At 46.7% G+C, this 23430-nt stretch overlaps 1 protein-coding gene across 1 annotated transcript in view; it reads left to right on the top strand.

Moving 5' to 3' along the window:
* PSTPIP2 (proline-serine-threonine phosphatase interacting protein 2) overlaps positions 1–23430 on the top strand; it is a 68524-nt gene that overhangs the window by 8717 nt on the left and 36377 nt on the right. The window contains exon 2 of the mRNA XM_012932169.2: positions 17255–17355. Within this exon, the coding sequence (XP_012787623.1) occupies positions 17255–17355 (101 nt within the window). The remainder of the gene's footprint in view (positions 1–17254; positions 17356–23430) is intronic.

Genomic DNA, 23430 nt, shown 5'->3' with positions numbered 1-23430 from the left:
TTTGTAAAATAAGACCCCATTTTAATTTTAAAAAATATGAAGATACAGTCAAATATCATTAGGAAAATATTTGGGAGTTATATAGCAAAATATTAAATTGTTTCTGTGTAAATTTTCCCCCCCTGGGACCGCATATGATAAAGGAGTGTAATTATGGGCTAGGGATCAAGTTCACAGGTAGAGCACGTACTTCTATATATATATGTAGTTATTCTTATTGCAGGGGCACTTTTCCATTTTTCTAGAGTGACTAAAGGGAGACTTTGGGGACTGGGGAATAGCCCAGGGCAGTGCACCGGAGGCCAACACGGGGCTCTTTGTTCAGTCTCTAGCACCGCCTCAAAATGCCACACCAGCCTATTGCTACTTATGATCTTCAGTGCCACGGCAAAGGGGATTGTCTGCTTTTTTGTTGCTGGGGGTCACAGGGCCACCTCAAGTGCTCAGGAAGCCATGCAGTGATGGGGTTCGAACCCAGGGGCTGATTCTGGGTACATGTGCTCCAGCCCTTTGAACCTCTCCCTGGCCTCTGAGGGGCCATCTCTGAAACATGGCAACCACGTGTGTCCAGGTATTGCAGCAACAACAAAAGAAAGGAGGGAGAAAAAAAGAAAACAAGTACAGCTTCAAAATTATTGTTATTAATATTATTATTATTATTAGCTGGACTTGGGGGAATATCCAGCTCTGCTGAGGTCTTACTCCTGGCTCTGGGCTCAGGGCTCACGCCCGGGGGTGCTTGGGGACCATATGTGTTGTCAGGGTTCAAATCAAGTTCAGGTGTGTATGAGGCAGATGCTTTACCCACTGTGCTTTCTTTCTGGCCCTTTAATAATAATTTTAATAATTCTGAAAATTATTACAGAAGCAAAAGTATTTAGAAGAACAACTATTTAGACTAGAAAATAAAAGCACCCAACCCAGGTGGACATGGAAGAGCCTTGGCCAGTTGCCTAGGCCAAGGCCAATGAGTGGTGTTTACCCACATGGCTGGGAAATTCAAGTCTAGAGGATCCCTCCTTCCAGCTCCCACTTTTGTAGAATAGCCACCATCTTCAGCCAGATATCCTTTCCCTAGCTGGTCTGGGAGCAAGAGAGAGCAAGAGAAGTCCATGTGGAGAAAATGAGTCATCTGTTTTCAATTTCTGTTAGTACTTGAAACAAGTAGGAAGGGAAGACACGCACATTGTAAAAATAGCAAAATGATGCTGAGGCAAACAGGGAGTGCGGATCCATCCAACCTTGGGGCTCTCCCCTGGTACCTGGAATCTCAGCCTCCAGGGTAAATTATAGAGTGAATTTCTAGAGGTTCCTCTGGGTGTAGCTGATCCTGCACCTATATACTTATGTAGCTTGTTCAGACAAGCTTTTGAAGAAGCCTATTTATTATGATCAGGGCAGGAAATAGCAGCTTGTAAAGCCATCTGTCCCTCATGGTCAGCATTTTTACGTTTTGGGGGCTCTCCTCAGTGGCACTCAGGGGCCAAGAGGGCCACCTCTAGTGATGCCTGGAACGCCATGCAGTGCCCGGGATCGAAGATACTGCCCTATCACACAGGCGTGTCTTTCAGCCCAATGACCTATATCCCCAACCCAGCCATTATATATTTTTTAAAAACAAATGAAAATGATTTCTTGTTTTCGACGTTATGGGTGATTTTGAATTCTTCTTCGATATTGTGTTGATTGTAGACTAATCAGGTATTCTGTAAATTTAAAAAGGGCCTTCAGAGCTCTCCCAAGGCAGGTGTATGGGGGGGTGTCACTCATTCACCTTCTTCCTGTGACTGAGGGTGCCCTGGTGGAGAGTGGTGGAGTTTCGGCTGAGAACCTGGAAGGCAAGGCCAGGGCAGAGATGCTCCTTTGGGCCTAAAATATAGGGGCTGCCAAAAATCCCTCAGTAGCCCAGATAAATACTACCTGAACGCATTTTCTGGTTTGCTTTTGCGGTCACATCCAGTGGTGCTTGGGGGCTACTGTTGACTCAGTGCTGAGGGGTCGCTCCTGGCTGTGCTCAGGAGACCCCACCGAGCCAGGATGGCAAAGCTCCTGCCTTCTGAGTCATCTCCCGGCCTTGTTTTCCTGTTCTGAAAATGATCTTCCCAACTCACAAAGGAGCGCATAAAAGTGAAAACATTGCAAAATATGGAAAATGGTTAACTTCACTACTAATAAAAAGGCCAAAATTTTAAAAATGGGCAACAGTGAAAACGAAAACCATGAATGCAAGATTGTTGACTTGTTGAATTGAGCAAGTTTCACACACACACACACACACACACACACACAGAGACACACAGAGCATACTGTTCTGGGAAAGGTGTGGGCACCACACGCTCAGTCATTGCAAAGAACAGTAGAAACTGGTAGTTATTCTGGAAAGACATGGCGTCTGGGCTATTAGCTTTGGCACAGTAATTCCTCTCCTGAGAAGCAAGCTCAAGCCAATATTCCAAATATGGAGAATAGGCTTATGCTGAACGGTGTGTTGGCAGCATCATTTTAAAGGCAAACTTATAATTTAAAGAATGTTCTTGGGCCGGGGACAGGGGGCAGAAGAGAGAGAGCAAGAGAGAGAACGAGAGAGAGAGTGAGAGCGAGAGCAAGAGAGAGCGAGAGAGAGAGCAAGAGAGAGTGAGAGAGAGAGAGTGCTTAATAGAGGCTGGAGTGCCTGATTTATGTGCAAGAGGCCCATGCTTGATCCCTGGCACCATGTGGTCCCGGGAGCACTGCCAGCAATGACCTCCTGAGTAAGTAGCCCTAGAGCACTGATGGGTGTGAGCCAAAAAATAAAAACCAAACCAAAAAACCCAAGCACACAAAAATGTTCTTCTTTTGATAGAGTTTTTGCTTTATTTCATGTGTCTGCCTTCCTTCCCTTTGCTGCTGTGACTTGATGGGGTGGCACACTTGAGCCGTCGTGCATGTCCACACTCAGTTGTGGTGCCAGGGTTGAAAACAGCAGTGCTGCTGGGCACACACTCAGCCTGTGTACTGGTACAGGGATCCTACCTATGGCCTCACACCTGCAAGGCGGGTTCTCTATCACGGAGCCACACCCAAGTGCCCTGGTGGCTAATTCCAAATATTTATACTATTCAAATGTTTGGAATAGTCTGGAAATCCCGGAGCCCTGATTCTATCCTACAGCAGTGACCAGCTGGGGACACAGGTGCAGGCATTCGTCCAGAAGAGCAAGCAGCAGGAAGTCTATTTCAAAGAGCTTGTGGGAGCTTGTTCTAGGGACTCCTAACATACAACACCTCCCATTACTGGTTTCCAAACTCTCAGATTTCCTGTTGGACTCTCATCCTTGTGGGTCCCAAATTTTCTTCAATAGTCAAAGCATTCAACTTTGTCTGAATCCACCGAAAAAAAATTCTTCCTCCAGACTTTTAGCACATCTGCTTTGGGAAGACCTCATCTTACTAGCCTTGCCCCCTCAAGGACCTTGCTCTGTCTCTTGGTATAGAGCCAAGAGGACTCAGGGACCTAGACTCTGGCCCTGGGCGAAGCGGGCTATGCTATTGCTGTGGGAGTTGGGGTTGGTAGAACAGCCTCTGTGAGTGTCTACACTGAGGACGTTTGAATAACGCCATAGTTTGGGTGTGGGTGGCTGACTTGCACTTCTGCCTGGAGTTTCTCTTTTATTTATTTTATTTGGTTTGGGGGCCACACCGAGCGGTGCTCAGGTTTTACTCCTGGCTCTGCACTCAAGCATCACTCCCGGTGGTGCTCAGGGGGCCATACGTGATACCGGGGATTGAACCCCGTTGGCTGCTTGCAAGGCAGCTGTACTATTGCTCTCACCCAGGCAGCTCTCTCTCCACTTGTGACCTGTGCAGCAGCCACGTCTGGCTCTCCCGATGGGCGCTGCTGGCTGCCTGCTGGGGGTGAGTTACCCCCTGTTCCCTTGCGCCCATATTTGGGGCCTTGACTTCGGTTCAGGCACAGCCTCTCCCTGGAATGTGCTTTCCTCCCAGGCTGGCTGATGTCCTGGGCGTGGCTTGAGGAGCTCTGCAGGAAGTGCCAGGAACCAGAAGGAGGACCTCGGGGTCTGTATTTCTGGACATTGGCCCATCACCGATTTCTCTCGCTCGCAAATCACTCCCCCCACAGGGTAGTCTGGAGACTTTGGCTTGTTTTTATGTACAGGAAAAGTCCTAGGACTAATAATATTAGCAGTACACAGAGGGATGGTATGAGTTAGGAGCTGACAGACCCACCTTCAATTCTCAGATTTCTCTATTAATGGACCTGTAAATCAAATTTACACATGGCCCTTATGGGGTGTGTGTGTGTGTGTGTGAGAGAGAGAGAGAGAGAGAGAGAGAGAGAGAGAGAGAGAGAGAGAGACAGAGACAGAGACAGAGACAGAGACAGAGACAGAGACAGATAAAGACAGTGAGAGAGTTGGATCATATTTAAAGGTAGATGAATACTTTTTAAAAATTAGTTGATTTTATGAACATTGAGACTTTCTTTTGTTCGTTTTGGGGCCAACTGAGCATAACTCAGGAGTTTCTCCTGGTTCAGTGCTCAGGGGACGCTGCTGGTGGTGCTCAGGGAAACCACATGGGGAATGAACCTAGGCCTTCTACATGCAGAGTGTGTGCTCCAGCCCTTTGAGTCGTCTTTACATGCTTAAACATTCTTTTTTTTTTTTGAACATTGATTCTTTTTAATTGTATGCCTTCTGTAGTAAATGTATAGAACTGATCTTTTAAAGCTATAAGATCACCATGAGCACACAGTTGAGCACAGTTGGGTGTGGCAACCCCCAACCAAACCACTGTAGCACTACCGTCCCGTTGTTCATTGATTTGCTCGAGTGGGCACCAGTAACGTCTCCATTGTGAGACTTGTTGTTACTGTTTTTGGCATATTGAATACGCCACGGGGAGCTTTCCAGGCTCTGCTGTGCGGTCGAGATACTCTCGGTAGCTTGCCGGGCTCTCTGAGAGGGACAGAAGAATTGAACCCGGGTCGGGCGTGTGCAAGGCACTTGCCCTACCCGCTGTGCTATCACTCCAGCCCTATGAGACCACCATACCTAATATAAATCTGTTGGCAGTAACATATAACTTTTTTTTCTAGTTTTATGTTCAGTGTTATAACAATTGAAACAGTTCAGAAATAAAGGCTGCTGATAGTAAAAGTATGGCACCTTTTCCAGACTGTCTTCACAGTTACAAATAATGTAGCTTTACATCTTGACAAATGTGGCCAAGTTTACTCTGTACCTATATAGACAACTTTCATGTTTTGTTGACAAGGTGAATCTTACTGGTTTTATACATAATTCTGCTTTCTTGGATTATTTGTGTCATTTCCCACTGTAGGATTGTCACAATTTACTTAAACACTCTTTATTGTTAGAATTCAGATTGCTTCCAATTACTTGTCCTTATGATAGCCTGCGAATGCATTTTTCCACATCTGTGTAGTGATTTCTGTAGAATGAACTCTGACCAGTCAAAGGCTAGTTAGGTTTGGGCAGAGGTCGTTCAGTGATAGAAACTTGCCTCGCGTATGTGAGATCCTGGGTTTGATTCCTAGAACTTCAAAAGGAAAAATAAGGCATACAAATTTAAAATTTCAATGTATTTTATCATTTGCCCTTCAAAAACGTTGCACTGGATATAGGCCCGTGACTGTAATATAGTAACTGCTGTTTCCCTGTTAGATATTTTCAAACTTTCTCAACCTGCTGTGCTGTTTTCCCATCTCTTTGCATGTTCTTCAATTATTAATGCTGATTATTTTCTAAATTATGTTTATTGGCCACGTTGTTCTGTTTGTTTGGGCCACCCCACGTGCAGGAGGGGAGTGCTGTGCCCGGGACAGACCCCAGGACCTTGCATGTGCTACACATGTGTTCGGCCACACAGGTTATTTATTTTCCATTTTAGGAGCACCTCCTGTTCATAACTCTTACCTATTCATGCGTTTTTTTCATCTCCATATGATTGATTTTAGCTGTTCATTATATACACACATCTTGTTGCTCTTCTTGCTTTGTCACTTGTCTTTATGAATGTGTTGTACGTATTCTTTAGAACTTTTTTTTCTGAAACTTTTTTGGGGATTTTGGGGCACACCTGGTGTTGGTCAGGGCTTATTCTTGGCTCTGTACTCAAGAATTATTCTTGACGGTGCTTGGGAAAAAAACCATATGGATTCTGGGATCGAGCCTGGGTTAGTCAAGTGCATGGCAAATGCTCTACCTTCTGTACATGGCAAATGCTTTGGCCCCTTTTCTGAAGTATTTAAAGGTAAAGTTGCAGGCATGAGTTTCCTTTATCTATGAATATTTGATTGTCTATTTCCTAAACAGAATACATTTTCTTGCATAATTATTGACTGTGGGTAATTTCCTTGGCTATCCCAACAATGTTCTGTAAGATTTCTCTTTCTTTTCTCTCTTTCTTTCTTTTTTTTGGAGGAGGGGTACACCCAGCAGTGCACAGGGCTTACTCCTGGCTTCAGGCTCAGGGATCACTCTTTTTTTTTTTGGGTCACATCCGGCGATGCAAAGGGGTTACTCCTGGCTCTTCACTCAGGAATTACCCCTGGCGGTGCTCAGGGGACCATATGGGATGCTGGGATTAGAACCCGGGTCAGCCTCGTGCAAGGCAAATGCCCTACCCTCTGTGCTGTTGCTCCAGCCTCTCAGGGATCACTTTTGATGAGGCTTAGGGGACCCTATGTGGTGCTGGGGATGAAATCTGCATCAGCAAGTGCAAGGCTAGTGTCCTACCACGTTACTCTCACTCCAGCCCCAGAAGACAACATTTCTGATCCTGCGTTGCTATTTCATTGACCCGTGAGTATCATGCTGTTTAACTTACTCCAGTACGGCACTGCTTTAATTTCTACAGCGTTGTAATACTGGTAAGAGTGGGCAGCCTTGTTTTGTACCTGACTTTAGAGAGAAATCTTTCAGTTCTCTACCACTGAGTATAATATTTGTCATGGGCTTGTGGCAAATGACTTGAACTATGTCGAGGCAACTTCCTTCAACTCCCACTTTATTAATAGTTGTTTTTTTTTTGGGTCACACCTGGTGATGCTTATGGGCTCTTCCTGGCTCTGCACTCAGGAACTACTCCTGACAGTGCTTGGGGGACCATATGAGATGCTGGTAATTGAACCCGGGTCGTCTGTGTGCAAGACAAATGCCCTACCCTCTATGCTATTTCTCCAGCCCCTTATTAAGACTTTTAAATCATGAATGGATGCTAGACCTTGTCAAATGCTTTTCCTGCATCCATTGATATGATCATATAGTTTTTATTTTTCCTTTTATTGATATGGAATATTATGTATTTGACTTGCATATTAAAACTTCCTTGAATTGAATCTAGAGGCAGATTTTCAGGAGCATGGGCAGTTAATTTTTGGTACAGGAGCAATGTGTTAAGAAAAGATTCTGTATTTATTTTTTGCATGGGGCCAACCAATTTTCCCAGCACCACGTATTAAAGAGACTTTCCTTGCTCTAGTTCATACTTATTGATCCTTTATTGAAAATGAACTGTTCAGATCCTTGAGACTCTGTCTTGGGGACCATGAAGTGCTGGGGATTGAATCCAGTCTTCTTGCATGCAAAGCAGTCCTTCCAGCTCTCTGCCTGGTCTCTAAATTGCATTTTAAAATGGCCCTTGTTCACGAAATTTCCTTATAAGTGGGTGGACATGGAGAATATCATGCTGAGTGAAATGAGTCAGAAGGCAAAGGACAGATATAGAATGACTGCATTCATTTGTGTGATATACAAAACATATATAGTAGAAGCCTAATACCTAAGGCCAGGGTAAACAAGGAGCAGGAGGACTCGTCAATGGTTGGAATCTACCACAAGTGCTGTGGGGTAGAGGGTAGATAAGACAGAGAGGGGAGCAGTATGACAGTAATAGTTGGAAATTATTGAGTTGGAAACTCACGCTGGACAAGAACTGAGTGTTAAAAAAGTAGGTAGAGGCTGGAGCGATAGCACAGCAGCGAGTAGGGTGTTTGCCTTGCACGCGGCTGACCCGGGTTGGATTCCCAGCATCCCATGTGGTCCCTCGAGCACCGCTGGGAGTAATTCCTGAGTGCAGAGCCAGGAGTAACCCCTGTGCAGTGCTGGGTATGACCCAAAAAGCAAAAAATAAATAAATAAATGTTAAAAAGTAGGTAAACTGATCTACATGACAATCTTTCAGTATCTGTAATACAAACCATAATGCCCAAAAGGGGAGGATGGAGGAGGAGGAGGAGGAGAGAGAGAGAGAGAGAGAGAGAGAGAGAGAGAGAGAGAGAGAGAGAGAGAGAGAGAGAGAGAGAGAGAGAGAGAGAGAGAGAGAAGGAGGGAGGGAGGGAGGGAGGGAGGGAGGGAGGGAGGGAGGGAGGTGCCTGGAGGTGAGGGGTGATGGGAGGGAAACTGGGGACACTGGTGCTGGGAAGTGTACACTGGTCGGGGGATGGGTGTTGGAATACTGTATGACTGAAACCTGATCATGAGCAGCTTCGTAAGGGTCTCTCTCACAATGATTCATAAAAATAAATAAATAAATAAAATGACCTTTGCTGACACAAGAGAAAGCCTCTCTCTGGAGTGGGAAAGTGGGAAAGGTTTACCCTGCTGGGGTTTAGAACACTCTCGAACTTTTTTAAATTAATTTTCATTCTTTTAAAATTGATTTTCTGGAGGCCTGGATGCTCCCGAGGAGCAGTCTGCTGGTCTGTGCCAGGCGCTGCGGGGTGGGGCCCTCACCAGCTGTGGTGTTGGCGCAGATGTCAGAGTCAGCTGCGCCACCTCCCCCGGCACTGGCCGGCGTCCTGCTGTCCCGTGTGCGCCCTCCTAGTGCTCCAAGCTGCTCCCCTGCTAGCCCCTGCATGAGCTTGGGGTTTCACCATTCTCAGCAGTTTTCCGTTTTGCATGGATTGGAACATGTTTGGATTTGCAAGCGTTCCTGTCTTGTCCGTGTTTGTTTCATCTACTTCCTGTCTTTTTAAAAATTATTATTATTATTATTATTTTTGCTTTATGGGTAACACCTGGCATTGCACAGGGGTTACTCCTGGCTCATGCACTCAGGAATTACTCCTGGCAGTGCTCGGGGGACCATATGGGATGCTGGGAATCGAACCCAGGTCAGTCGTGTGCAAGGCAAATGCCCTACCCGCGGTGCTATCGCTCCAGCCCCTGGTTTTGGTTTTGGGGGGTGGCGGTGGGGAGGTGGGGGTCAGCCCAATCCCTGCAGTGCTCAGGGCTTACTCCTGGTTCTGCACTCAGGGATCACTCTTGATAGGAGCCAGGGACTGTATGTGGTGTCAGGGATAAACCCCTCTTGGCCATGTACAGGCCGAGTGTCTCACCCACTGTCCCATCTCTCCACCTCTCTGTTGTTTCCTCCCCATTGCTGGGACTTGAACCCAGGTTTCCTCTGTGCAAGGCAAGTGCTCTACCACTGAGCTGCATCCCAGCTCCTACCTTTCTTGTTACTGAAGTCCCTGCTCAGCTCTGGCTTCCTCATCAGAGCCGCCCCTCTTTCCTATTGTCCTGGGTGATGGGTCCCTTTGTGGAGCCTGGGAACGGAAGAGATACAGGGCTGACTTCAGCTACCCACCTGTATAGGATGGAGGTAGGGATAAAGGCTTTTGATTGTGAAAGTCACGGAAGCATCTTGGAGAAAAGCTAGAAAATGCAGGCACATGTTTGGAAAACTATTGTGTCAATATTTGGTGAAATGTCCTGTGTCTTTTTCTTTCTCTGAGGCAGTACTGGTGCTTCACAATGAAGTCCAGAGACTTTATTTTCACTTATGCTATTTCCATTGAGTGCAACTACTTTTCTATCAACCTTCTGACTTGACAGGGGGGACATTCATTTCCTTTCTTTTTTGGATTTTTGATCCAAATACTCAGGGCTTACTCCTGGCTCTGTACTCAAGGTCCCTCCTGGGGTGCTCAGGAGACCATAAATGGTGCTAAGGATTGAACTGGGAAAGGCCACATGCAAAGTGAACACTAAACTCCCTGCACTTCCTCTCCAGCCCACAGTCCTAGATTTATTTTGTTTTGTTTTGTTTTTAGGCTACACCTGGCAATGCTCACAGGTTACTCCCTGGCTCTGCGCTCAGGAATTACTCCTGGCAGTGCTTGGGGGACCATATGGTATGCCGGGGATCAAACCTGGGTCGGCTGTGTGCGAGGCAAGTGCCCTACCCACTATACTATCTCTCTGGCCTCCTAAAATTTTATCCCATGATCATTGAATTCATATAACCAATATTTATTTATTTTTTTGCTTTTTGGGGTCACACCCGGTGATACACAGTGGTTCCTCCTGCCTCTGCACTCAGGAATTACTCCTGGCGGTGCTCAGGGGACCATATTGGATGCTGGGAATTGAACCCGGGTCAGCTGCGTGCAAGGCAAATGCCCTGCCCACTGTGCTATCGCTCCAGCCCCATAACTAATATTTAACAGAGATGAATAAGTATATTTCTTTGACAAATAACAGACACATGGAAAATGCTATTGATTGAGAGTGAAAACCTTTCACTATGGATGGAGGCAATGACAAGTAAACTCTTCCTAATACCTTATTTTTTCCAGCAACAAAACTATATTATGGAATATAGCTACAAACCAGAAATAACGTCTTCCTTGCTGTGTTGGTACCTGTTGCGTCCCTTTAATGCAAAGTGCAGCTACACGTTTGCCTCACCTGCCCAGGCATGAAACTAAGTATATATAATGTACAATGAGCATTGTCTACTGCCCCCCCAGCCCCCTTTTTAGTGGTGTTCCCTCCCTCCCTCCTTTCTTCCTCCTTCCTTCCTTCCTTCCTTCCTTCCTTCCTTCCTTCCTTCCTTCCTTCCTTCCTTCCTTCCTTCCTTCCTTTCCTTCCTTCTTTCTTTCTTTCTTTCTTTCTTTCTTTCTTTCTTTCTTTCTTTCTTTCTTTCTTTCTTTCTTTCTTTCTTTCTTTCTTTCTTTCTTTCTTTCTTTCTTCTCTCACATCCTGCAGTGCTCAGGGCTCTGAGCTTAGTGATCACTCCTGGCAAGTTTGAGGGAACATGTGGGATGTTGGAGATCAAACTTGGGTCAGCTGTGTGCGAGGCAAACACCTCACCCACTGTATTATTGCTCCAGCCCCATTACTCATACTTTTCATGGGTATATCACCCACCCCCAGGAGAGAACCCACTCCTCCACCAGTGTCCCGTCTCCCTCCTACCCCACCTGCAGGTAAGCTCAGTTCTATAGACAAAATCTTCTGTTCTGATGACTTTGACCATTTTTTGTTTTCTTACTAAGGTTCTTTTTTTAAAATTTCATACTTGGGATAAATTTATTTTTAATTGTGAAGGTGGTGACACCTATACACATATAGATGAATAGAGCTAAACTGAAATTCCATAAAATAGTAAATGAGTGAAAAATTAATAACCTTTTCAAAAACAATGTAATTTTCCAGGTGTATAAATAAAAATTTAATATTATGAATAATTCTGTGCTAATACATTTTAATATTTACATGAAATAAATAAATCTTACACATGTAAAATTTGTGAAAGAGTTAAGAAAAATTTGAGAGAGTATGAATAGGCCTAGAGAAGGGATAAATTGTGTTTTATCCTAAGAAAGAGAATATTAGCTTTATATTAGAAAATATTATACTATAGATACTGTTAATGTATATGTATTATTAAGTAAAGAATTTAATAAAAATCTATATGGACATGACACTTGGTATATAATATTTAACATAAATGAAATGTTAATTATTTCAAATGCATAAAATCCCTTAGCAGGATAGGAATAAACAAACATTTTGTATTCTAGCAGAGGGCAGACAGAAGTGCTGTGAATGAATGCCACACTCAACAAAATCCATCATTTTATTTGTGGATTTGTGGATCTATTTTAAATTTTTAATATATCCCCTTTGTCAAATTAAGGACATTGGTAATTGTTATTTTTCCCCCTTCTGTATTTTTCTGGGGAGGAAACGCACCCAAATTGTGCTCAGGGATTACTTCTAGATCTATGATCTATGCTCAGGGATCACTTCTGGTGTAGTTCAGAGGACCATATGTGGTGCCAAGGATTCAACCTGTGTTCACCGCAAGCACCTCATCCACTTTACTATGGATCTGGTCAAGATTTGCACAATCTCTTATGCAAACGTTTTTTTAGTCCAGTTGGCATATAATTAGCAGATATTTCTCAAGCACCATCAACGTGGAATCTACTGTGGGTGATAAAGTTTGGGTCTAATCCAGAGACTCTTTATGAAGTCAACTCATCTTTTAAATATATGTTCACCTGCTAACCTGAAATAACATATAATAAGACCTAAATGAGAGGAACGGGCATTGAACAGTCCAGGCCGCGAGAAGGAGAGATTATAGAGTGCCTTATCAGAGGAAGATCGCAGGGAGGCAATGAAATAGCCCTGAAGCAGAAGTGGAATCTCCATGAAGAAAGAGGAAATGACACTCCCTGTGGGGAAAACTGAGTGCAAAGTTCTCCAGCTAGAAACCTGCATTGCCCTTTGGATGAGAGGAAGAGCCCAGAATGGGAAAATCCTGGGGAGGAAGGGACTATAGAGAATTCGACTAGCAGGATAAGGATAAGGATATTGGCTCATGGGTTGGGAAAACTCCCTTACATTTAAAAAAAAAGTATCATAGCCTCATTCATGGGCTGGAGCGATAGCACAGCGGGTAGGGCATATTTGCCCTGCACTCGGCTGGCCAGAGTTCAATTCCTCCGCCCCTACCGAGAGTATCCCGCCCACGCGGCAGAGCCTGGCAAGCTACCCGTGGGGTATTCGATATGCCAAAACCAGTAACAAGTCTCACAATGGAGACGTTACTGGTACCCGCTCGAGCAAATTGATGGACAACAGTGACAGTGACAGCCTCATTCACATGTTTATAGTCGTGCTACTATTTATAGTTTTGATGTTTACAGTGATCTCATCTCACCTCCATCAAAGTGTCCAGTGCCCACCACCTCTGTCCACCTCTCTCTCTAGGCCACTTCCTTTCTCCCCCTGCTTGGTAATCTCAATTCTATAATCTCAGGCCAATGGTTTATCATTATTCTATACTGTCTAGCCCCCCTCCTTTTTTTTTTTAACTGAATCACCATGAGATAGAGTTACAAACTCTCATGATTAAGTTTCAGTCATAAAATGATCAAGCGGAGGTGGGGGTGGGAGGAGGCGCACTGGGATCGTTGGTGGTAGAGAATGGGCACTGGTGGAGGGATGGGTGCTGAGCAGTGCATGACTGAAACGTAACCACGAAAGTTTGTAAGTCTGTAACTGCACCTCATGAGGATCGTGAAAAAATTTTAAAAAATTTAAAAACTTAAATGAGCAAGCACCCATCCCTCCACCAGTGCGCATTTTCCACCACCAATGTTTCCAGTATCCCTCCCGCTACCCCCACCGCATCCCACCTCCTGCCTCTGCAGCAAGCACCTTCCTTCTTACTCTCTCTACTTCTGTAGCCCCTTGTTTTGTCTTTCTCATGACCACAGATGAGTTACATCATTCAGCATTTGTCCCTCTCCTTCTGACTTTCTTTTTTTTTTTTGCTTTTTTTTTTGGGTCACACCCAGCAATGCACAGGGGTCACTCCTGGCTCATGCACTCAGGAATCACCCCTGGCGGTGCTCAGGGGACCATATGGGATGCTGGGAATCGAACCCGGGTCGGCCGCGTGCAAGGCAAACGCCCTACCCACTGTGCTATCACTCCAGCCCCTCCTTCTGACTTTCTTTGCTTAACTTAATATCCTTTCGTTCTATCCCAGTGAACTGGAAGACTGAATCATTTTCTACAACTTCATCCAATGCCACTGTGTATATATACCTCAGTTTATCCACTCATCTGTCATGGGACATTTGGGTTGTTTCCCTATTCTGCCCATTGCGCTAAGTGCTGCAATGAACATAGGTGTGCGGATATATTTTCTAACTAATATTCTTGTGTTCCTGGGGTAGATACCAAGATGTGGAATTGTCAGGTCAAAAGGAGGCTCTGTCATGCTTTTTGGAGAAGTCTCCAAACTGTTCTCCAGAGAGGCTGGGCCAGGTATCAGTGGATGAGGCTCTTTTTTTCACCACATCCCCGCCAGTGTGGCTTGTGGCTAGTCTTTCTGATCTACGGCACGGAGAGCCTCACTTCCAGTGGGCGGTACTACAAACTCTCTTCTCCAGGACATTTGCAGAGTCATCTTGGGGTTCTCTCGGAGATCTCTTTCCAGTTGACCTTCCTGTTCTTGTTTCTGCCCCGAGAGTTCACCCCCGTGCTCTGAACTGTGTCCTGTGTGCAGGCCAGTCCCACTACTTGGAGCTTGGCCTGGGACGCTCTGTTTTCTCCCGGGGATTTCCTTTCTTGGTTGTCTCCAAGGCCGAGCCGCTGCTGCCAGCAGGTCTGGGTTATGCAGAAGCTTGGGGCCTGGTGCTTTGGTTTGTTCCAAGTAAACCCCAGATTAGCTCTACCCTCAGTGTTCAGCTCAGAGCGGCTGCACCCTTAGTTGAGAGAAAGAGTCCAAAGGAGTATTGTAAGATCGGAACCCCACATGCTTTCTCTGGGAAGCTCTTCTGTCTGTCAATCAACCTTAACAGTAACCATTGGTCCTCTTTCATTCCTCCACTCAAGAGTCTCTTTCCACTCATCTGATGCATCTGGAGGTGGCATTTTGATCCCACAGAAAATTATTTTTCTTTTTGGGTCATATCCGGCAATGCACAGGGGTTACTCCTGGCTTTGCACTCAGGAATTACTCCTGCTAGTCCTCAGGATATCACACAGAATGCTGAGAATCGAACCAGGCTTGGCTTCATGCAAGGCAAACGCCCTACCCACTGTACTATCATTCCAACCCCAATCCTACAGAATTTTGCTGTTGCTTTTTGTGTACATATTAAGTAGAGGTGTGTGTGTGTGTGTGTGTGTGTGTGTGTGTGTGTGTGTGTGTGAGCACATTTTCAGGAGCTTCTGAGACTTGGATAAAACTTCAAGTACCTGCCGTAGAGTTGCTCTGTAAGGCAACTTTATTACTCACAGAGGTAATAGTGAACAGTACATTGAGAAGTGGGGTGCTCTGAGAACCCAGAGGAGGGAGCGAGTGCCTCCTTAGAGTTGTCTCCCAGAAATCAGGGGTTCAAAGATTCCTGGGGTTTGAAGGGCTGGAGGGTGAGGCCTGACTTGGTAGCCAAGTAGCAGCCAGAATCCACAGAATTCAACTTGGCTTTATTTCTCTTTGTTTATTTCTAATTTGGATTCATGCATATGCCCAGTGATTTCAATCTGTTTATTTAAAGTGCTTTGTGAAAATAAATGTATATCGGAGCACTGCTGGGACTGAGAACCCTGAGCACCATTCAGTGACACCTACGACATCTTTTAAAGTAAAATGCAGGCACTGGAGAGGCAGCACAGGAGGCAAGACACTTCTGCCATGGTGCCAGTTAGTATTCCAGCACCACATATGGTCCCCTGAGCACTGCCAGGAGTGATTCCTGCTAGTCCCTGAGCACCACAAGGGTGTAGTCCTAAAACAAAACAGACAAACAATGTCAGCATGAGTTTGTACCACATTAAGTTCACCAAAGTCCAATGCCATCCTTCAACATGTGGTCCAAAGTAAAGGAAATCTTTGACTTTGTGCCTCTCCACTTGTGGCATGTGTGGAGATCCAGCCGCCTTGATCTCTCTCCCCCTCTCTCTCTTTCTCTCCTTCTCTCTCTTCCTCTCTTTCTCTTTCTCTCCTTCTCTCTCTTCCCTTCTCTCCTTGTCTCTCTCCCTTCTCTCTTTCTCTTCCTTTCTCTCCCTCCCTCCCTCCCTCTTCTTCCTTCCTTCCTTCCTTCCTTCCTTCCTTCCTTCCTTCCTTCCTTCCTTCCTTCCTTCCTTCCTTCCTTCCTTCCTTCCTTCCTTCCTTCCTTCCTTTCTTCCCTCCTTCCTTCCCTTCTCACACTGGGTGGTGTTCAGAGCTTATTCCTGGCTCTGTGCTCAGGAATCACTCCTGTCAGTAGAACCTGCTAGGGGTAGAACCTGGGTCAGCTGCATGCAAGGCAAGCACCTGAAGCCCTGCACTATGCCTCTAGCCCTTCTGCCATGACTTGTAAAGTGTGTTACCTCTCGGCCGGGAAGGTGGCGCCAAGGGCTGGAGGCCAGGTTTTGCATAAAGGGGCCCTCAATTCAACCCTCAGAACCTCATGGTCCTTCCCTTTCCCCTCACAATGTACTACATCTGAGGTACTGATCTGGACAGCATAGGACACTTTCCTCCAACTTCAGAGCAGACAGAAGGATAGCACTGTAGCACTGTCATCCCATTGTTCATCAATTTGCTCGAGTGGGCACCAGTAACGTCTCCATTGTGAGACTTATTTTTACTGTTTTTGGCATATTGAATACAGGGAGCTTGCCAGGCTCTGCCGTGTGGGCGGGATACTCTCTGTAGCTTGCCGGGCTCTCCGAGAGGGATGGAGGAATCGAACCCGGGTTGGCCACGTGCAAGGCCAATATCTTACCTACTGTGGTATTGCTCCGGTCCAGTTAGAAGGATAAAATAAAATATAAATTGTTCATTTACAAATAAAAACCAATTCCTCTTCCCCGAGTTGGGGTCCACTGTGGTGTAGAAATGCTGGTTCCTGAGCCTTAAGCCAGTCCCTCAGTCCCAAGCCAGGCGGGTCTCCTGCTCCTGCTTGCCCTGTGCTGAGTCCCCAAGTTCCAGGCCTGCCATACGGTCAGGGCCAAGCTCTGGGGTCAGTCTCAGGACAGGCTGAGCAGGCAAGAGTCCAGATTAGCCTGGGGAGGGGGCGCTGAGCTCGTTCCCACTCAGCGAAGAGTTGGAGAAGCTGCCTAGCTCCAGCCCCCCTGGCTGGCCTTGTTCCTTCTGGGGCGGGGGGCTCACACACAGCTGTGCTCAGGGGACCATACGGGATGCTGGGCCAGCCATCCACATGCAGGGCAAGCACCTCCCCACTGGACTATCTCCCTGGCCCCTGACTGGCCTTTCTGAGGGTCTCAGCCTGGCCCACTCCCTCATCCCTGCTCCTCTCCTCACTATCATTTCCTGTTTCGTAGCCTTTCCGCTGCATCATTCTGAAAACTCTTCCCTCTTCCCCATGCGTTCGTTCTTTTTTTTTTTTTTTTTCCCTTTGTCACACAGGTCTTGGAGGTAATGTGTTTCTGAATCCGCCAGGCTGTCCTCACTCTTGTTGTCTTTCCTCCCAGAGTCCGGACATCCTCAGCACCTCCGGCTACGACAACATCATCCAGCATCTCAACAACGGCCGCAAGAACTGCAAAGAGTTTGAAGACTTCTTAAAAGAGAGGTAGCCGTGGCTTTCTGTCTGGGCACACGGGGCGAGCAAGTGCTCTGCCACCTGCCACAAGTTCCTGGGTTCTGTTCGAATGGTCCACAAGGAGGTTAGGGAGGAGATCCTCCCCGAAGCCTAGCGTGTCTCAGATGGTCTTTTTTATTTTTTGGCTTTTTGGATTACATCTGGCAATGCTCAAGGCTGACTCCTAGTTCTACACTCAGGAATCACTCCTGGTGGTGCTCGGGGGATCATATGGGATGCTGGGAATAGAACCCGGGTTGGCCGAGTGCAAGGCAAACGCCCTATCCACTGTACTATCGCTTCAGTCCCCTCAGACGGTCTTAAGAACCAGAGGGCCAAAATTAGAGAGAGAGTGTGATTGAAATTGTCTGCCATGGAGACAGGGGGTACGGTTGGGAAGAGGTGGGATACTGGGGACATTGGTGGCGGAGAATGTGCACTGGTGGAGGTATGGATTTTTTTTTTTTTTTTTGGTTTTTGGGTCACACCTGGTGATGCACAGGGGTTACTCCTGGCTCTGCACTCAGGAATTACTCCTGGCGGTGCTCAGGGGACCATATGGGATGCTGGGATTCGAACCCGGGTCGGCCGTGTGCAAGGCAAACGCCCTACCCGCTATGCTATCACTCCAGCCCCCTGGATGTTTGATCATTGTGTGATTGAAACTCAAACATGAAAGCTTGTAATTGTATCTCACGGTGATTCCATGAAAAATAAAAAACAGCAAACAAACAAACAAACAAACAACAACAACAACGAAAGGGCCAGTACTGAGAACAGACAGCAAACAAAAGACACGTTTTCTGAAAGTTCATTTTTTGTCACCCTGCTCTTATGAAAGATCCGTGTTAGTATCTGTTTCCCACAATGGAAGGAGATCTGAGAAGGATTTTCCTCTTCTGACACAAGGCAAAAGCAAAACTAGAGCTGGAGCAATAACACAGAGGGGAGGGCATTTGCCTAGTATGTGGCCGACCTGGGTTCCATCCCCGGCACCCTGTGTGTTTCCCTAAGCTCGCCAGGAGTGGTTCCTGAGCAGAGTCAGGAGTAACCCCCGAGCATCACCGAGCATGACCCCCCCAGCACAAAAAAAAAAGAAAAGAAAAGAAAGTGAAACTAACGTGTGTGCTGTGTTGGCGGTGGCAGTAGTTCCAGATGTCAGGTGAGGCCCCTCCAACTCCTGCCGCCTCAGCGTTCTCTGCCCACGTGTCTCACTCTTGCTTTTCCTTGACGTTGGTGTTTTCTTGGGATTTGTTTTATTTGTTTTAGTTTTTCTTTTTGTTTGTTTGGTTTTGGTTCCCACATTGTGGTTATTCCTGGTTCTGTGCTCAGGGCTGACCCCTACAGGTGCTCAGGAATGTGTGTGTGTGTGTGTGTGTGTGTGTGTGTGTGTGTGTGTGTGTATGTGTGTGCACGGGTGTATGTGTGTGATTTGACTCTGGGACTGCTCACAAATGTTCCATCTAAACAAGAGTCAGTGTTTCCTGACTTTCAGCCATTCCAGCTGACAGAAGGCATCACCGGGGCTCTGGATTTTCAGTTGTCAGGGAAAATCTGTATAGTTCAACTCTTCTTTCTTTCTTTCTTTCTTTCTTTCTTTCTTTCTTTCTTTCTTTCTTTCTTTCTTTCTTTCTTTCTTTCTTTCTTTCTTTCTTTCTTTCTTTCTTTCTTTCTTTCTTTCTTTCTTTCTTCTATTTCTTTCTTTCTTTCTTCTTTCTTTCTTTCTTTCTTTCTTTCTTTCTTTCTTTCTTTCCTTCTTCCTCTCCTTTCTTTCTTTCTTTCTTTCTTTCTTTCTTTCTTTCTTTCTTTCTTTCTTTCTTTCTTTCTTTCTTTCTTTCTTTCTTTCTTTCTTTCTTTCTTTCTTTCCTTCTTCCTCTCTTTCTTTCTTTCTTTCTTTCTTTCTTTCTTTCTTTCTTTCTTTCTTTCTTTCTTTCTTTCTTTCTTTCTTTCTTTCTTTCTTTCTCTCTTTCTTTCTTTCTTTCTTCCTTTCTTCCTTTCTTTCTGCCAAACCTGGCTATGCATAAGAGCTATACTCCTGACTCTGTGCTCAGAGATCTCCCTGGCAGTGCTCATATGAGATGTCAGAGATCAAACCCAGGTCAGCTGCATGCAAGGCCAGCACCTACCCACAGGACAATCCCTGCAGCCCCTCTACTCTAAGTTGTGTGAAATGAATAAAATAGAGAGGCCACAGAGCAGAGGGCAACTGCGGAGGACAGACATGGAGGGAAGAAAGGGCAGAGGGCAGTTGGCAGAGAAGGTCTTTTGGGTGGTCCGGAAGGGTGGGTGGGATTGATGGGGAGTGACACTGAAGAGTCTGCAGAACAGCAGCTTAGAGGGGAGCAAGGCACGCCTGGTGAGGGGGAGCAGCTGAGGAGGCAGCCCGGCCTCGTGGTGTGGGAAACGAACATCAAAAGCAGTGCAGCAGGTCCCGCTGGGCTGAGTATGCCCCTGTACAGCTCCACGTGGGCCTCTGGGGGAAACACGTTAAGTAGAGGCTATTCTTTTATTAAATGATGAAGATTAAAATTTATTTTTAAAAGTAAATGGGGACAGTGTATTTCTGAAGTATACCATCCTTCTGGAACACTCCATTTCCCAGTGATTCTGGGTTAATAGGTGTTTAGGTGGCCAGGGTGGCTGCTGGTGTCCAAACACAGTTCACCCTTGAACAAACACAGCTGAACTACATGGGTCCACTTACATGCAGATCTTCTCATACACAGACAATGTGAAGTTGTAGTATGATAAATATGGTATGGTAAAGGAAATGTCTCTCCTCTCCTCCCCTCTCCTCTCTTCCCCTCTTCTCTCCTCCCCTCTCCTCCTGTCTCCTCCCCTTTCCTCTCTTCCCCTCTCCTCTCCTTCCCTCTCTTCTCCTCCCTCCCCTCCCTTCTCCTCCACTCTCCTACCCTCCCTCCTCTCCTACCCTCTCATCCACTCCTCTCCCCTCCTCTTCTTTTCCTTTTTCCCTTTCCCCTTCCTGGAGGGACTTGGGGGACGTTTCATAGTGCCAGGGATTGAACTCGGGTCAGCAACATGCAAGGCAAGAGTCTTACGCACTATACTGTTTTTATGGTCCTTTCATCCTTCTCTCCCACCCTCCCTCCCTCCCTCCCTCCCTTCCTCCCTTCTCCTTCCTTCCTTCCTTCCTTCCTTCCTTCCTTCCTTCCTTCCTTCCTTCCTTCCTTCCTTCCTTCCTTCCTTCCTTCCTTCCTTCCTTCCTTCCTTCCCTCCTTCCTTTCCCTGTCCAGCACGTTTTCCCTTTCTGGTGTGGTGCTTGCTGGAACAGTGACTCTCTCTGAGGGCGTGTGTGCACCCCTAGCTCTGCCCTGTGCATGGGGAACTTCTGGGGAGCAGCGCAAACCTTCATGTTTGGGGGCTCAGCCTTACCACTTGCTCTGGCAAGTGTGGGTGCTTGTGGGACCTGGGACTTATCCATTGAACCCGGACCACAGTCTGACATTGTTGGAGTACCCCCGGGGCTGGACAAGAGCACTTTCATTAAGAGCGGCCATTCTTTTCCTGGCAAGTCGGAGGGAGTGGATGCCACATGGCACAGGGACAGTCTGGCGCATGCAGTGATAATTTGCATTTACTAGAAAATTAAATCATGCATGTAAACCGTGCCTTTTGTTTTCCTGTGCAGCATGGGGCTTGACATGCTATCAGATGCAGTAGTTTCAGGATATCTGCCCCAAGTGGGATGGTCCTAGGTGGGCCTCTTGGGCCTTTCTTGCAGCTAACTGGATCTGGGGAGCAGCAAGGGGAGGAAATGCAGTGCCCAGAGGTTCCGTGTACATGCATGTGGGGCATGCACCGACGTGTCCCCAGATGTCTGGGGGCATGTTGGCTGGTGCTTCAAGTGGGTGGAAAGGGGCTTTCCTTGCCCTGGTACCTGCTTCTGGGGCCACATCTTCTGCCTTTCTTCACAGCTGGACAGCCCCCTCTCTCGAGCACCTTGATGCTGGGCAAGACAGAGCAGAGCAACCAAAGGCCATGAGGGATTGTCACTGTGCATAGTTCATGCCTGACCAGCTGGAAAGGCACGGCCCAGTGCAGAAACAACCCCTTGGTCACTGTAGAGCATCACCCACATATTAAGCATCTGTGAGGAGCTCTCAGAGGACCTTTGTCTCATTTATTCCTGTAACACGGAGGTTAACACCGGCCTTGGAAGTAGTTTCTGTCACCCATCGCTAAAAGTAACATTCTTTCCATGTGGCTCTGTCAAGGAGGTGGAGGGCACCTAAAGGGCCCTACAGCGACAGGATCCAGAAGCGCTCCAGGGACATGTCACCCAGACCCTGTGCTGATGACTCAGCCACTCCAGGCAGAAGGGCAGGTGGCTTTATGGCGGGGGGAGGGAGGACGGGCGTGTGCCCAGCGCAGTGAGGAGCCCTCCCTCCCCGTCCTCCTGCCTCATACAGGCTGTTCATGAGAGCTCACTCTTCTGCTTCAGCCCCACAGGTTTTATAGCGAGCAGGCTTTGGAGGTCTCTGCCCTTTGCTCTATGATCCCCCCAAATAGCCTTTTTCCAGCTGGAGAAGTAGTAGGGCACGTGGGGTTCTTGCCTGCATATGTCTGACCGGGGTTGGATCCCTGGCACCCTATATGGTCTTCTGAGCACTGCCAAGAATGACCCATGAGTACAGAGCTGGGAGTGAGCCCTAAATTCAGGAAATTGTGGCCCAAAACCAACCCCCCCACCAAAAAAAGAAAAAAAAAAACCCTACCAAACAAAATAGCCTTTCTTCTCCAAGCCAGGCCAGGCCAATTTTCCACATCCTCCCAAGCCAGCCTAAACAGATCTCTTTCTTTCTTCTTTCTTTCTTTCTTTCTTTCTTTCTTTCTTTCTTTCTTTCTTTCTTTCTTTCTTTCTTTCTTTCTTTCTTTCTTTCTTTCTTTCTTTCTTTCTTTCTTTCTTTCTTTCTTTCTTTCTTTCTTTCTTTCTTTCTTTCTTTCTTTCTTTCTTTCTTTCTTTCTTGTTATTTTGGCCACACCCAGCGGTGCTAAGAGCTTACTCCTAGCCCTGAGCTGAGGGATTTCTCCGGGTAGGGCTTGTGGGACCACATGGGGTGCTGCGTGCAAGGCAAGTGCCCTCCCCACGGTGCTATTGCTCTGACCCCTCTTCTTTCTGTCTTTAAAGGAAGCACTATACATAGTGCTTTATACATATGTATAATGTATGTATATACATATACATACATTATACATATACATAATACCACAGCATGCCATCTTCTACTGCTGTCTATTAAAATAAGCTTATCTTGGGTTCAGGGCCGGGATTCAAATGGTAGAGCACATGATTTGCACATGTGAGACTCCGAGTTCCAGCTTGGGTACCACCAGGAGTGGCTCTCACAACCGACAGCAACAACAACAGCTCAACCAAGCCCACCTTGTTATTGGTAGCGCAGTGCTGTCCCTGGGACCCCAGGTGGGTCAGACATTGCATAGAGAGCTCCTGATATGAGTCGAAGGTACCTCAGGGTGAGTCAGAAGATTCAGTTTATAGCTGCCATTTACTGAAGGCTTACCTGATGCTGTCTGCCATGTATTTTGCATGTGTTACCTAATTGAGTTTGCACTCAATGAGCACTCAGGTAGTAGGGAATGTTGAAATCACTTCCCCAGGATTATAAAATCTTTTAGTCATGAAGCCTGGACTTCCCTTAACTTCACACCAGGTAATGTTCTCACTCTACCCAGTGGTTTGCTAAAGAAGGGTGGCTGTATTTTGTAAAAGGTTTCCCACCCCACCCTCCAGGAACCTGACAGTCTGCTCATTTCCCTTAACTGTGCTGCAACAGAGAGGGAGGAGGGGTGTGCTTGCAGATCCCTGCACCCTGGAGTGCCACAGGACTTGTAATGAGTGGCTACGCCTCTGGTCTGGGGCATTTCCCACCTCCGTGCCTTGGGACTTAGTTCTCTTTCCTGGAGTTTCCTAGTCCTGTGACTCGCTTGTCAGGAGTGGCCAGCCTGCTGTTGTGACCATTGTCATTCTAGAGGCCTTGCAGTGGCCAGCTACTGCCCCAATGGACTGGTGGTTGGCAGGCTGAG

The sequence above is a fragment of the Sorex araneus genome, chromosome 2 (genome assembly GCF_027595985.1).
Source record: "Sorex araneus isolate mSorAra2 chromosome 2, mSorAra2.pri, whole genome shotgun sequence".
NCBI classification, from domain to species: Eukaryota; Metazoa; Chordata; class Mammalia; order Eulipotyphla; family Soricidae; genus Sorex; species Sorex araneus.
The sequence above is the reverse complement of the archived record's forward strand: the minus strand, read 5'-3'. Positions and strand labels throughout refer to the sequence as shown.